Source organism: Manacus candei, unplaced genomic scaffold, assembly GCF_025592945.1.
Source record: "Manacus candei isolate 608988 ecotype Guabito, Panama unplaced genomic scaffold, ASM2559294v1 h1tg000018l, whole genome shotgun sequence".
Classification (NCBI taxonomy): Eukaryota; Metazoa; Chordata; class Aves; order Passeriformes; family Pipridae; genus Manacus; species Manacus candei.
This window is the reverse complement of record NW_026138066.1, coordinates 12846026-12861628: the sequence shown is the minus strand read 5'-3', so window position 1 is coordinate 12861628 and position 15603 is coordinate 12846026. Positions and strand designations below refer to the sequence as shown.

The 15603-nt window shown below is 40.8% G+C and overlaps 1 protein-coding gene across 1 annotated transcript in view; it reads left to right on the top strand.

Annotated features, from left to right (window-relative positions):
* The first annotated feature begins 77 nt into the window (after positions 1–77).
* The window catches only part of TRIM24 (tripartite motif containing 24), a 58209-nt gene continuing 42683 nt past the window's right edge, over positions 78–15603 (top strand). Inside the window, exon 1 of the mRNA XM_051784686.1 lies at positions 78–462. Within this exon, the coding sequence (XP_051640646.1) occupies positions 93–462 (370 nt within the window). The 5' untranslated portion in view covers positions 78–92. The remainder of the gene's footprint in view (positions 463–15603) is intronic.

Genomic DNA, 15603 nt, shown 5'->3' with positions numbered 1-15603 from the left:
GCAGGCAGCGGCGGCGGCGCGGGCGGGAAGCGGCGGGGGAGCGGGGCCGCCCCGCCTCCCTTCGGCGCTCCTGCGGCGGCCGGCGCAGGACAATGGAAGAGGCGGCAGCGGCGGCGGCGGGGGGCCCCTGCCCGGCGGATCGGCCGGGGGCAGCGGTGGCGCTGAGCGGGGAGAACGAGGCCGAGAGCCGGCAGGGCCCGGCGGAGCGCGGCGGCGACGCGGCCCCGCTCAACCTGTTGGACACTTGCGGCGTGTGCGGGCAGCCCATCCAGAGCCGGCGGCCCAAGCTGCTGCCCTGCCTGCACTCGGTGTGCCAGCGCTGCCTGCCGAAGCCCGAGCGGTACCTCATGCTGCCCCCTGTCCTGGCGCCCGCGGCCGCCGCCGCCCCCAAGGAGCCGTTGCCGGCGGTGCCCCCTTCCTCACCCGTCCCTCCTCCGGCCTCCTCCCTGCACTGCACGCCCGGTAAGTGCCCCTTCTGCCGCCCGCCCCTTCCCCCGCCTGCTGCCCTCTCCACCCCGCCCCACGGAGGCCTGTATGTCGCGTTAAGCGCGGGGGAGCGGGGAGCTGTCGCGACTGGGTGCGGTGGGTGGGGTGCAGGTGCCCGGCCGCCGGACTGCCGGGGCACGGAGCTGTCGGGACGAGCTGTGCGCGCTGCTCGCCAGCGCCAGGGCTGGCGGCGGCGTTGTGCTCTGGCTTGGTCTGTTTTAATCGTTATTTTTAAATTTCCCACCTCGGAGGGAAGGCAGCACTGTTGTACTTTCCCAGGACCTCTCTGTGCGGATGGAGAGGAGCGGTGAGAGCCGCCCCCCCCGCTTTCCCCGCCGGGCCGGGGGTACGGGACCGGGCAGCTCTTCTCCCCCGGGGGAGCCGGGGGGCTCTGGCCCCTTGCTGGCGGAAAACCTGGACGCGGGCTGATACCAAGGCAGAAAAACGTAGCGAGAAAACAGACTTTATTTGAGTGGTGTTTGCAGTGTGGAGCGCGGCCGGAGGGGAGTCTTGCAGGTGTCATCCGCTCAGCCGGGAGCGACCCTGCGCCTGGGCGGGGACCGGGGCGGACAAGCGATAATAACACTTGGGCGCGTGATCGGCAGCCCCGATGGGTCTGCTGATGCATTAATGTACAGCTTAGTTGTTAATTGTCGCGCCGAAGGGAGAATGCTGGGACGAAGCTTTGGTACGCTCATGTACTGACACAGGAGCCTGTGTCAATGTGTTTGAAAAGTACATCTTGCTGCAGAAGATCTGCGATAAATTCCTCCAGTCTGAAAGTACTTTCCTAATGTTTTTCTTTTTTTTTTTCCTAGTCCTCTTAGGTGTAGTGGATCACTTCGTTTTGTTAGAGGCATCTAACAAAATCTTCATCTTAGAAAAAGGTGCAAACAAGCATCCTTTACTGGAAACAGGTTAAGATCTTGTTATGATCAGATTAGTGAGATATGCCTGTGCCTGAATTACAGTGCAAAGGAGACCATATGACCAAGTCAATAATACAGCTTTTATTTAACAGTAAATGTGAGGTAGAGAGATAGAAAGAAATAGGAAAGGGGGGATGGGGAGAGAGAGAGGTCAAGTAGAAGATAGTCACCTGTGGTGACTATGAACCAGCATGCTGTTGGTTCTTCTTCACCTTGGCTTCTTGGTGGTGGGGGTCCTGGAGTTGTTCTTCTGGGGGTACCACCTTTGTGCAGTCCAGGTTCTAGGTATCCATGGGGTGGTCAGAGATGCTGTTCCCATAATTTGGGGTGGGAGTGTATGAGCGTTTACTTCCTTTCCCATAGTTCCCTACAGTGGGAATTTCTGTCCAGATATGTTAACCAGGATGTGCTAACCAGATCTCTCCTCAGCTAGGCTTGGAATAAGTGCCTTCCTGTCATAATTTCTCCCTTCTGTGCTTATCTCAAATTCCCGCAGTAGTCTTATCTTATGGCAAGTTCCTTCTGTGGCCTTGACAGTGTTTGAGACAGACAACTGTACTTTTTAAGTCCCTACAGATCTTGGAGAAACTTGAATAGAAAAGAAGAAGTGTGATGAAATTGGGCTGCTTTATAGGTATTAGTGGAGGTTGTGCTTATTGGAATGTGTAGTGGGGGCTCAAGTGAAAAGTAGTAACTCCAACTGACCTTTTTTAAGTCCTTTAAGTGCATTTAGGAAAACTTCACCGTCCTACCAGCAGTTCTGACCTAAAGATTACAGCTTGAATATGCAAAGTGTTTGCAGCGGTTCATAAAGGAACGCCTTCTTGAGAGAAAGGAATATTTGGGACAATTGGAGAGACTTGTTTCAGAATATCTGAGAAACTCCTGAGTATGTTATTAACAGGATATGCTGAGCCTCTTAATCTGTATGGATGTCTGTGGTAGTATATCCATTCAGTCTTTCAGTTTAGCATGTAGTGTATGTAGTAGTCAGACTGCCTGGTCAGAATTTACAGAATAGGAAAATCTGAGAGAGCCAAAGCCCATACACTTCAGCTTGGTTGATCGAGGGGATGTTATTGCTCGTAAGCCTACGAGTAGAACTCTGAAATTCTGCATGCAGGAACAGACAGAGTACAAGCTTGGTGTATAATGAGGTATTTCAGGACAAGATACTTGGAAATAGGAAAGAGGGCAGAGATACAGCAAGCCCAGAGGTTGCAGCATAGTTCAAGAGACAATATCATCATCTTCTGAGTTTTGAGGTCATGAGCAGCATAATTCCATTCTCAGATGTTCTGTTTAAATATAGCAGAAATTGGGGTCTGTAATTGAGTGAGAAATAAGATACATCATAAAAATTAAAAGATTAGTGCTGTTCAAACATTTTGAGAGAACAAATGATAGATGAAGTAATGAATCATAGAAACAGAAAACCTGTAGCTCTGTGTCCCTCCTTTTGATTGTGAGTTAATTCTGTGTGAATGAATTTTAGAGTACATACTCCTCCTCATTCTACACATTTGCAGACATAGTATATTTTTGGTGACAGTTGTTTTTACCCTCTTGACTTTTCTCCCAACCGACTTTCATGCTTCCACACTACCATTCATTGTCCAATAGGAAGAAGAAACTTGTATAGATCTCACACTCTCCTTGAGGCATTTTATACATCTTTTTTTGTCATGGTTTTGGCCTGGCTAAAATGACAAGGGCTGAATATTAGCTAGCTATGGCCAAACTTGATGATGTGCATTTTCTGCTTTTTGTTTTCCAACTGGGACAGAAACACCTGTGAACCTGAAGTTAGGATTGGGAGAAAAAAAAACCATCAGTGTCCAAAACTGATTATGTTGAGGAAATTTGTTAGGGTTTGGAAATTCTCAGAAGAAGAAGGAAGGACAAAACTGTCACCTCTTCTGGTAATATTTTGTGCAAAATGCTTATGAGAAATGACATAAAGAAATAAACTGAAGAGTATAAGCTTAGAAAGTTGGATAATAAATGCCTCTCATGATGTAAATTATGAAATTACTGTGACTAAACTGAAGAAATAAACAGCAAGGAAGCTGTTTGTGCTGGAAGGAATGTCCTAAGTAAGGAACACAATAGAATTGCAAACTATGAAAAGCTCCTGAAAGATAAGCAGACTGCTTATGCTCATCTGCTGAGCACTAAGATGTTGCACAAAAAGAAGCCTGAAGAAAGAGGTAGAATGGAGTTTATCTTGAACAAAGGAGAGGATGTGATTTGGAAAGAGCTTCACCGAACCAGCCTTGAGATGAAGTGTTGTACCAACATCCAAGTCAGTGAAGGAACAGATAGCTAAAGAGGTACAGAGTCTCAAGTAAAATCTGGAGATGCTTTTTGTCTTCAGCAAACTCTTTAAAAGCAGAAAGAGTCCTTCGCTTTACTAGGATAAACTGTACCTTCAACTTCTAACATACAGGCAAGTCAACAAGAGAATGTTGACTCTTTCTAAAAAGCTGTGGGGAAAAAAAAAATCAAACTTGAGGATCTAGAATGAATTAAAAATTATCTAGAGTTGCTCACTTGAATACAAGATTCAATATGCACAACGGCAGTGGCAAGACATGCAAAGGAGTTTAATATGGTGGATGTTAATCCTGCAGAGGTAGGCTGGTGGCAAGGCCAGTTGACATGGATATGCTCTATACTGCCACATGAATTTTCTATAGAAAAGAAGAGCTAGAGTTTTAGATTTCTGAACAGTTCCTGAAATTTAAGATGTTGCAAAATCATCTGTGTGTCAGACACCAGTGGTCTTAGCACTGGAGAATTCACTGCTTGCTTTCTGAATGTCCAGTGTGTGCTGGTTTAAAAGTTAACCAGCAGGGGGAATGAACTCAACTCAAAGGAGAGATTATAAGTCAGAATAACAATTTATTAAAATAATACAGTAAGTACAATAATACAAACAAACAATTGGTCTCAACCCACAAAAACCCAAATGTATAACCCAGTACCCTGGGGCCTGAACAAAGTGGTGTTCCTTGGGCCCTGTTTGAGTCCAAAGTAAAGGGAGAGGGGAAGAACCTGCTGGTGGGAGAGCTGCTGCAGTCTGGCCAGAACTGGTGATCGCAGTCCAGTGGTGGTCTAAGTCTGGTTGAGAGCGATGAGATGCAGCCGTCCTCTGGATCCCACGAGTGGGTTCCAAAAAATGTTCCAAAACTCCAAGATTATATATCCTCCAGTTCAGGCAGGAATGCTTGGTACTCCCCTCAGGGTGGGGAGTTTCACAAAGGGTGTGAGGACAGAAACATCCTCCTATCTCACAGGCCTCTTAACACCTAGTTTATAGCCTGAGGAGTCAGGCTCTATGGGCAGAGGGTGCGAATAGTCTATTGACAACAATAGTCTAGTTTCTGGGAAATGACATGGAAGGCTATAGAATACAGTTTTGGGTTACACCCACCATGCTCTATGGGCAGAGGGTGCGAATAGTCTATTGACAACAATAGTCTAGTTTCTGGGAAATGACATGGAAGGCTATAGAATACAGTTTTGGGTTACACCCACCATGATGAACTGATCTCAGTTGTCCTAACTAGGACACAGTGACAGCTTATTTGATGCAGGTGACATTTTTGTTGTTGCATTGCTCAAAAATGTGTTGCCTGACACACAGCATTATGAACTGCAGGGAGTGCTGCAAGAGTGGGTCTGTAAATGTGACAATCACTTTTGAGCAAGTGTCTATAGACACCACTACTGAATATCTTGGCTAACTTCATGTGAGTTTTCCTTTTGTTTCTCAAATGGCCATTCTTTACTGTTTGATGGTGTGAGTTGTAACTGGTGCATACAAAAAGGCTGTTATTAGTTGAATTAGTTGAAAGGCTGTTGAATAGTAGCCTGTACTTAAAGGACAGTGTTTGTAATGTGGAGAACCTCATAGTACTCTTCTGGAATTTTTAAATGTGAAATAGGTACATGAAAACTGTGAAGTTATATAGATTGAGATACTATTCCTTTTCAAAACTATTTAAATTGTGAGTATCTTTGTTTTTTCTTAATCATCAATCTGTACACAAAATAGATTGAAAAGTGATGTGAAAGAAACTTTCTGAATGGAAATGCATAGCAAAGTTTATGCAGGAATCATGATGAAATCTTACTAGTGTCAATGCCAAAAATAGTAGAGGGAAACTTCTTTTTCTGGTAAATTATCTGCAGACAAACCTGCTAGCAAACAAATCTGTACGAAACTGTTAGAAGCATATAATGTTTGGACAATTCCAGGATATGAATTCTTCTGGAATGTCCACACTAACAACTCAAATAAGTTTGATACTTGCTGTTAATTAAGGAATAAACACTTCAGAGTTACTTAACAAGGATTTCAGGGATGTTCATATTTCAGGTTAATAATGCCCAGAAATGTTTGTTTAGCAATACAGTTTCAGGTTCTCTAAGACATGGAATGAAGACCTTACCCTTGATATCCCCTCATGTTTGAGGCTGGCATCTGTTCTGTTATGTCCCACAATCAGTCCTTATACAGATAGCTTTAAATTCTTTCAGATTCTCATCTTATCTGGATATCTGGACTTTCCAATGTCATCACTTAATTTGACCTTGAAAATACAGCTTTTGACATCAACTTAAATTTTGTTATTTGTCTGTATGTAACATGTTCTTTCCCTCTTAGTTTGATAATGATTAGGATCCTTCTTAGTTAGTTTGAAGGATATAATAGCTTCATTTGAAGTTTCTTAAGGTGAAGTTCAATTTTTCTTCCATGTCTCTTTGTAATCTAAGAAGATTTAAGATTCTTTTTTTAAATCTGCCTGATACACATGATTATTTCCATTTCATTATTCCTATTACCACTTGCTTGAAGTGAATTTTCTTCGTCTTCACCATTACAAAGTGCATGTTTTAATTGTGTGGCTAACACACTTTCACAAACATGATTACATCTATGTATCCTTTCACAAGTCTTATTTTTACTGTGGTGCATCAATAACTGAATTGTTTAACCTCCAATTTATGGAGATTTGGGAGTGCTAATGTTTAGAATTAGTGTATATTATTGGAATATGTATAGGAAAGACATGTCAAGTTTTCATACTGGTTTTGATTTGTGCTTATTTTGAATTCAAAACTCACAGAGCTCCAGAGATTGAATATGTGAAAGGCATTTAGGATTGTTACAGGTGAAATATAGTATTATTGTTTTGATAGCCTGAAATGGACAAACCTCTTGGTTAAAAAGTCATGGAATTAGTAAAAGCTTAAAATATTAGTCAATAAACTATCTAGAGATGGTTCTTATTTTTCTAATGAGAATACCCTTCTTTTAGAAGAAGGCATGCTTTCAATATGATACTTATTGTACAAGTATAATTTCAAGTAGGGATATATTTGCCAAAAATTACTGCATTCTTTTCTACCAGGAATTCCCCAGAAATCTGGAGACATACCTATGCAGCCTTTATTAAGGTGGACAACCACATGATGTGGAATGAAGCATTAATCATGCTTGCTCCAATGTATGATTAAAGTATGTAATAGATGTTTATTATCTTATGTATGTATGCAGAATAGTATTTCTAGAGTAGGTTGGATGCATTTACATACTTGCTTTCTTTCACCCATAGAAACTGGGAGATTGAAAGGCTGAAGCCATCAGGAACATCAGATAAACGTTAAAACAACTGCAGTGATGTAGCCCAGCTCATTCCAATTGGAAGCCTTACTGAATTTAAGCTGTAGAAGTTATCAAAATAGCTGTATTGGTGTGTGAAATTTTTTTCCAAACCAAGATTTATATCTTCAGAGGCCAACCTAGTTCTATTTTAATAAAAATTCAGCTTAGAATGTCTCTGGTAAGTGATTAGTATTTTTAACAGTGGAAAGGAATCTTAGATCATAAGGTGAAGATCGTAAGGAAAGAAAATATATACTAATGTATTAAAAATTCTCAAATACATGTCTAGTTGAAAGCGCATTTTGTTGTTTTAATGCTTATAATAGAGATATCTCTTAAAAAAAAAAAGAGCAAAGGAAAATAGCTGTGCATATGCTGATGAAGAGGCAAGTGGAGGGATGAGTGTGCTCTTTGTGGGCTAGCTCATTCCTAGGAGAAATGTCCTGAAGAGCTAGTAGGTTATGCAGCAGGCTTTTAGCTTGGTCTGCTAACTTCCATGAGTACTACGAAGTGGCTATTTATCTCAACTTTACCTAGTCAGTTAAATTCTAGAAAAATTTTGTTGAAACTCTTGATTCTGAATGTAGAAACTGGTCTTTTGTACAGGAAAAGCTTTATGCCAGTGTTGTCTGTGTTAGTTAAGATGCTCTAGGAGGAATTTCCATATTATTAGTGGAATTTCCCAGTAATGGTAAACTTGTGAAGATGATATTTTACCATTTATATCTAATCTAAAAACAAAACAGGGGAAAACCAAAAGTAACGCAAAGCGAATTTTAAATGTGACTGTATTTCAGGATGAATGACTTTATGAAAAATCCGTTATTTCTGAAATTAATTTTATTGCAAAAATTTCCAAATAATAGAGTAGTGTGGTGGTTTGACCTTGGATGGATGCTAGATGCTCACCAAAGCTGCCCTATCACTCCCCTCTGTAACTGCATAAGAGAGAGAAATTAAAACAAGAGGCTCATGGGTCAAGATAAGGTCAGGAAGGGATCACTCAGCAGTTACCATCGGGGCAAAACAGACTCAACTTGGGGCAATTAACTGAATTTATGACCAATCATATCACAGTAGGATAATGAGAAGTAAAAGCAAACCTTATAAAAAACTTCCCCCTCCTCCCCCTCATTCCCAGGCTTAACTTTATGCCCAGTTCTCTACCTCCTGCCCCGTGGTGCCACATGAGGAGGGGAATGGGGATTGTAGTCAGTTCATCACGTGATGTTTTTGCTGCTACTTCCTCCTCAGGGGAAGGAAGCACTGCTTCCTCTGCTCCGGTGGAGGGGTCCCTCCCATGGGAGACAGTCCTCCACAAACTTCTCCAACGTGAATCCTTCACATGGGCTACAGTTCTTCACGAACTGCTCCAACGTGAGTCCGTTCCATGGGGTGCAGTCCTTCAGGAACAGACTGCTCCAATGTGGGTCCTCCACTGGGGTCACAAGTCCTGGCAGCAGACCTGCTCCAGCATGGACTCCTCTCTCCACAGACCCACAGGTCCTACCAGGAGCCTGTTTGAGGGTGTGGGTTTCCCACAGGGTCGCAACCTCCTTTGGGCATCCAAAGCAGGGCCATCCATGTGCTGCAGATGGATATTTTTCCATGTGGACCTTCATAATATGGTGATCAGGCAGGGATCTTCAGGTGAATATGGCCCTGAAGTGTGCGTTGTGGACCTGTGTGGGTGATCTGGCTGAACTGTGAATGGTATCAAAATCTACTGTCAGACCTATTACTTCTTGCTTAACTTTTATGTGCTATAACAGTTTAGTGATGCATTATTTTTTCTTTGGCTAAATTAAAGACCACAGAAAAATTGTTTTCATAGAAAAATTCCAGTGATACTTTTAAAATTTACCTCAGCAGTTAGGTAGCTATGTAGTTGCGTACTGTTTAAACTATGTACTCGCAGCTCAAATGTGCTTTGAAGATGTCAGTGTCACAGTTGGAATGACTAAATTATTTCTTTTGTTACCTGCTGGCCAGAGAGTGTGTATAAAAACATAAATGTTTACCATCAAAGAAAGCATGAAACAGTTGTGTGAAGTAACTAACAAAATGACATTATTTTTAACAAGAAACAGTCTTGTAAAGTCAGCTATGAAACCAAAGGTTGAGTGAAAGAATGTTCCTAATTACTTGATACCGTCTCTCCAGTGCTTCAAGTAAATGCTTATTTGAAGCTTTTATGTGGGAGAAAACTGTGTATTACCTTGCATACATTACAAACTTATGATTGAGACTGATGTTAAACAAGCTTTCTAGTTATTTTTGAAGTTTATCAGTGGGCTATGGGGAAAAGGATGACAGTAAGCAAAGCTCAGCTCTTTGAACTGCACTCATGGGTTTTGAGGGCCCTTGTTTGTAATGTGGATTTGGGTCATGGAGACATCCTCATTTCAAAAAAGAAATCTGCAGCTCTGATGCTAAACTGTCTGTAATTGGGAGTATATGGACAGGAGAGCTGAGCCATTTGCTTTCTGACTGTAGAAAGATTTCTGTTTCTGATTAATAACTAAGTTGCCACAGGCATCTTTTTATTAAAGTGGAGAGTTCCCCTTTCAACTGTAGTCCCTCAAGTGAATATAGTGCAATTTGAATAAAACAAGACTGTAGCACAAATACCCTTTGAACTAAAATGATTGCCTAATTTGAAAAGTAAGTGTATAATTTTCCCGGTGAGCTGACACATCTGTCAGTACTGTAAATCGCAAAAAAGAAACAGGACTATTTTTACCTAAATGTTGACTTAGAAAATCCCCATGTATTTTCTAGGGTGTCTACTTGAGCTCAGAAAGCATTTAATAAAATTTACTTAATCTGCTTCATTCATTTCTGGGCATCTGCTATAGAGTTTGAGCATGGTTAAGGATGTGTGGAGCTGAAGTTTGTTGAACTAATGCTATAATCCAGCCTCTACCCCAAGTTCATGCTGTGCTTAGGCGGCTGCTGCTGAACCTGCTATGTCAGGGTACTTGTAACACTGATGCTCTTAGGGGAGGGATGCTGGCAGCTGCGAAGGGAATGAGTAGGTAGGAAGAAAGAGATGGAGACCTGCACTACTCTGCTGGGGCTGGAGAAGATGGCTGGAGATGGAGAAGATGACCTTCTTAAAATTAGAAGGTTCTAATTGTAAATGGAAGTTACACTGCCTTGATAAAACAGCCCAGCACCAACAGATCTGTTACTAGAAATAAACAGTATGCAAAATTGTCCTGAACAGCAAAAGTGTGAATTGAAACATACATATATATATTTTATTTTTTTTCCAACATGGACATTGCTTTAAAATGAGTAAACTACTTGCAGAAATAATGTAGGAGTGCAAATTACATGCCCTCGTAGTCAGTTGGTTTAAAGAGAAGTGGTAGTAGGTTTGAATAATTTTTGCCTTTTGAAAAACAACCGTGACTTGTAAGTATTGTTTCAACAGTTTTCAAGTAAAAGTTGAAATTCATAGCACTGCCCAGCCCCAAAGTGCTAAATTAGAATAGCAGTCAGTTAGGAACTGAGATAAATTTCTGTTTAGCAGTTTGGCTGAATGAATGTAGAGCTATATAGCAGGACTTCAGTAATGGCTAAATATCTGGGAACTTTAAAACCCTGGGGGTAGTATACTTCTGGATTAGATTTATCTCTTTTGAGTGTTTACAGATTCCTACCTATTCTTGCTTAAGCAGTTGGTTTTCTTCACTCAGTAATTCTGTTCCTTATTTGCTTTTGTCTTGTTTGGGGGCCTTTCATCACACATTAGCAGCTATTGTTCTCAGTTGTTTTAGCCTGTGACTGTTTGTAGAGTTTACCAGCTACAGACTACTTGGCCTTCAATAGTTCAGTTTTCTCTTCCCGTTTCCAGTAGTGAGAGAGAACCATGAGGGTCTAACACACTGGCTAGCATATCTTGGAAACCCCTGAATTTAGAGTACTTAGATTGCTGAGTTTAATCAATGCTTAAAGGAACTTGATCTTCTTTGAGAAGTTCTAGACTTCTCTATGTAAAAAGCTCAAATGTGGTTTCAGAGTTCATGTGTTAAATACCGCCTGAGTAACTATTATTTCAGACACACAGTTCTTTCCTGGGATGAACATAGGTGTTGTTTGCATCCCATAGTCATATCTGAATGTAACTCCAGAGATGCTAGCAGCTCTTTCTTCAAATACTGCACTTCAAGTTGTTAAATAGAATGTTTATTTTCTACTTCATGGCAAAGGCAGAGTCCAGTGTTGTGAAAGAGTGTTCAGAAGTTTCTGTGATGGAACATATGGGAAGGCCTGTGGTCTTCCCACATCTAGCAGTGAATTTAAAAAAAAAAACACAAACAAAAAACCAACCAACCAAAAACAAACAAAAAAACCCACCAACCCCCCAAAGTTTTATTTTACATTTGTCTTGACTCTTATCTGTATCATAAGATTGACTTGCAAGTATTGCTCTTATCACTCAATGAATAAGTATTTGCTGTATAGACCGTTGGCAGTGGGACCATCAGTAAATTGTATGCACCTTGATGGATGGAGTAGGTTCACTTGCATATTGGGAGACAGTCCTCTGTTGCCTTTTTCTTTTTAGAAATGGCCTTATAACTGGAACAGATACAAGTCAGAAGCAAAGCCATGGTTTATGGTAGCTCATGAGTCTTCTAGGTTATTGTCACAGCCATTCAAACTCAACAGTGGAAAAGATCTCTTCTCAAAATAATGATTCTGGAAGCTGTTTTGGCGAAAGGAAGATGACTTTATACATGGGTGTCCCAAACGGATTCAACCAACAGTCCTCTTTCCTACATTCAACCCTTTGTGCAAGAGCTGAATGTGGTTTGGATTCTTTAAGAAGCTAAATGCTAATCTTGCATCCTTTAAAAGTCCATTTAACAACAGTGTTATTGTATTGTGTTCCAATCTGATTGTATTTATTGTGTGGGGTTTTTTTTCTTTTTCCCTGTTCCCAGTTCCATTGAGATGAGATCAGATTTAATGTGGTTTCTTTGGCTGCCTTTTGACTGATTTAAAATTTTGAGAATATAGTGTAGGTGCTGTGAGCTGCAGAATGTCTGATTTCAAACTTTTGCAAGAATAGCTGTTGTTCTGCCTGAAAGTTGTAGTTGGTTGGTTTTGCTTTTTTATTTGTCATTATGCCAGCCAAGTAGATTAAGAACCATAATGTCATGGTGGAACCCTTGTGAATGTTCCTTAAAAATAAAGTAAAAATAAAATAAAGGAATAGAAGTGTAATCCTAGTTCATTCCCAAACTGGTATTTGATGCTAAGTGTAATGTTTCCAGAACTTCATTATCAAGCCTTTGAGGCAGTATGGTGCAAGAAGGTGGAAATAGATAAGTGACTCTAAAGGAGAGGTAAATAAATGGCACTTACGAAGATCAGTTTTGGTAGAAGATTCATTTTCTTAAGCTTCATTCTTAGTACCAAGAGTGTCAGGCTGGGAAAGCACCTGTGAAGGAGCTCTTCTTTGATTTTGGGAAAATGGAGGAAACCTGAGGAAGATTAGACTTCTTCAGTGGATGTGGATGTTCACATCAGCCAGCAGGGTCTGGCTCATGGTTCAGTTGCCTACTGCAGATTACAGCAGCAGGAGATACGCCGTGGGAGCATAAATAATATCACTGCTGCCTGTATAACCTGCTGTCCTCTGAAAGCTGTGGGGCAGCTGTTGGAAATCCCTCCTGTTCTTATTAGATCATCTCTTTGACCCAGAAGGGTCTGTTTTATTAGTTACATTCAGTAATTTTCATATTGATGCAATGTCAGAGGAGAAGATAACACTGCTTTTTAATTAATGCTGGTTCTTGGAGGCTGTATAGTCTGTGTGGATCTCACAAACATGTATTGCTCCAGCTTGGTGGTGTTTAAGCTATGTGGGAACTGGAAAAAGCTGGTCACGTTGCATTTCGAACTCTTACAGCAGTGCTGAGGGATACTGGACATATGTAAGAGAGGAATATAAAGTGAGCTGGCTTTTTATTCTGGTACCTCTGCACACAAAAGTGCAGTGCCTGTGGCTTGCAGGTAGGTTGCAGGTAACTTCAAGGATATTCTCCTCTCTAACTGCTGGGTTTAGAATATTGGAGGGATTCTTACAGTTGAGCTGGATGCCCAATAGTGGATAAGAGTATTAGTGTAGTTACTGGAAAGAAGTGGATGTTTTTAAGGTATGATTTATCTGACCAAGTGTACACATCTGTTTAACCATGAAGCCAGACAAGACCCAGAAAGCAGGTAGAGAGGTAAAATCAGAATATAGGTATAAGTCAGAATATAAGTATAAACAAGAGAATGAAGAATTTGCCAATATTTAGCTAGAATGTACTGCCAGAACCTAGAGATTAGTTGGTACCGTACACTGGAAGAATGCACACACACCTAACTTAAGTAAGATAAGGGGCAAAATGGGGGCTTGAGTCCAAGAGTCTTGCAAAATTCACCATGGAGTGTGCTAAAACCAAGAAAGTTGAAAAGTTCAGCTGAGGAAGGGGAGTAAAATACGACCCCCTGAGGATGAAGAAACAGTAACGACCACCAAATATCACCCCAAAAGGACGACTCTACCCCAGACTCTGCCCAAACTCCGCCCATTATGAATATTATAATTAGATGTTGCAATTATATGAATATGTATGTGAAAATTTTGCAATCACCTGTAAAAATGGTATAGAATCATGTCTTTTCACTGGAGAGACAGAGCAGTTTGTCCAGCGCGAGCTGGCTACTCTCCATCATTGCCTAATAAACATACCTCGCTGCTTAAGGCTACAAACTTTGTCTCTAAGCAGTTTTTCTGTTCGTGCCTTTTTGGGGGCAAAATATTGGCATCAACCATGAGACTACTTCAATAACTGTGAAGGGAACTTCTTGTAACACTTAGATGAATCCCACTGAAGGGATTAAAACCTGGCAACACTGCAAAGAAACTTCATCTATCTTTCAGGTGCAAAGTTTAACTCTATGGAGTCACTTGAGCATAATAAATCAATATTAGTTTTGTGCTGCCGTTAAGAGTTACTTTTCCATAGATGTAAAAATTCTGCATGTGACAAGCTTTATTGTTACACAGCTTTTAAATACAAGTAGTCAGAATAGACTGGATTTGGGAGTCTTGGGATTGTTCCACTTAAATAAATTAAATGGCTTGGATCTTTACTTTTTTTTATTCCATTAATAATGTCTTGTAGAGCACTCAGACCTATCTGATGGAAATAAGAAGTATCTTTATTTTTTTCTTCTATTTGACTACATTTGTTCAGAATGGGAATTTTCATCAAATATTTTTTGTACATTTCATTGTCTCTGTCCCTGTCAAGAACAAGCTTAAAAAAATAAATCTAGAAATCCTTAAAATATTGCCAGGTTAAAGTATTTGTTATATAACTAATTTAGTTGCAGCACAGATTAAGAATGTATTCAGAATTTATTGATAAATACATACTAAATTCCTCTTTCTCACTGTTGAGCATATAAGTCCTGGGCATTTTACTTGTGTGGTAAATGGGCTATTACCATATTGTCATTGAAGAATATATTGAAGAGACACTAATTAGTTAAAAAATCTATTTTTACTAACAGTCAGCCCTTTCTTTTTCTTCTCTCCTCCCTCTTACTAAACAAAATGACTTAAAGGCAGAACCTATTATTCTAAATCAGCATATTATTTATATGTATTTTTGAACATCCATTCCTTGCACATACATTTTACAGAGTCCTCCATTTTCTGGTGCATCATTGTAATCTGTATTTTGAGACAGTTTGAAGAAAACATAATAGAGGTGTTTTCATAGTAGATGACTTCTGAACTCTAAGTCTGTCTTTGAGGAGAACTTCAAAATAGATATCCATGTAGCAGAATACAGACAGATGCAGTTAAACAATGCAGGTAACAAGTTCATGGCTTTGAATATTGACACTTCAGAGATTTTAACTGAGTTTTCCTTTGGAGCTGAAGACTGCAGTTTGTTTGGGTGCAGAGATCTTCTGTGTGCTTAAACAATGTTTTCCGCTCGGACTTTAAAATCACAATAGCAAAGATATATGGCATAGAGGAGGCAGGTAAGTTGAGATTCAGCTGTCCAAACCAGAATATCTTCTACCAGTTCTGGGATACCTGTGAGATTTTAAAAAGGGCTGGTAGCTGTACTGCACAATCCACAGGAGCCCTATTTCCTCCTGGAATAGTAGCTGGAAGCCAGGCAGGATATCACCCTCAAATTAGGTATGTCTGTTCAGGCGACTAAATTGCTCCCCTGAGGCTAGTGGCTTGAAAAATGAGGAGCAAGAGTCTAGTTTGCCAAGTTTGATAAGTAGTTTCCAGTTATTGAGCAGTGATCATATTGAGTACGGGAGGAGACCTGTGAAAAAACAGATCGCAGGGGTGCATCTGAGCACTTGAAGAGGGAGTAACATGAGCTAGTCAAAGGCCTTGGATTGCATTATTGTTGCTGTTTTGAATGACATTTATACTGAAATACTCTGACTAAAGCCCATTACCTACTGCTGTTC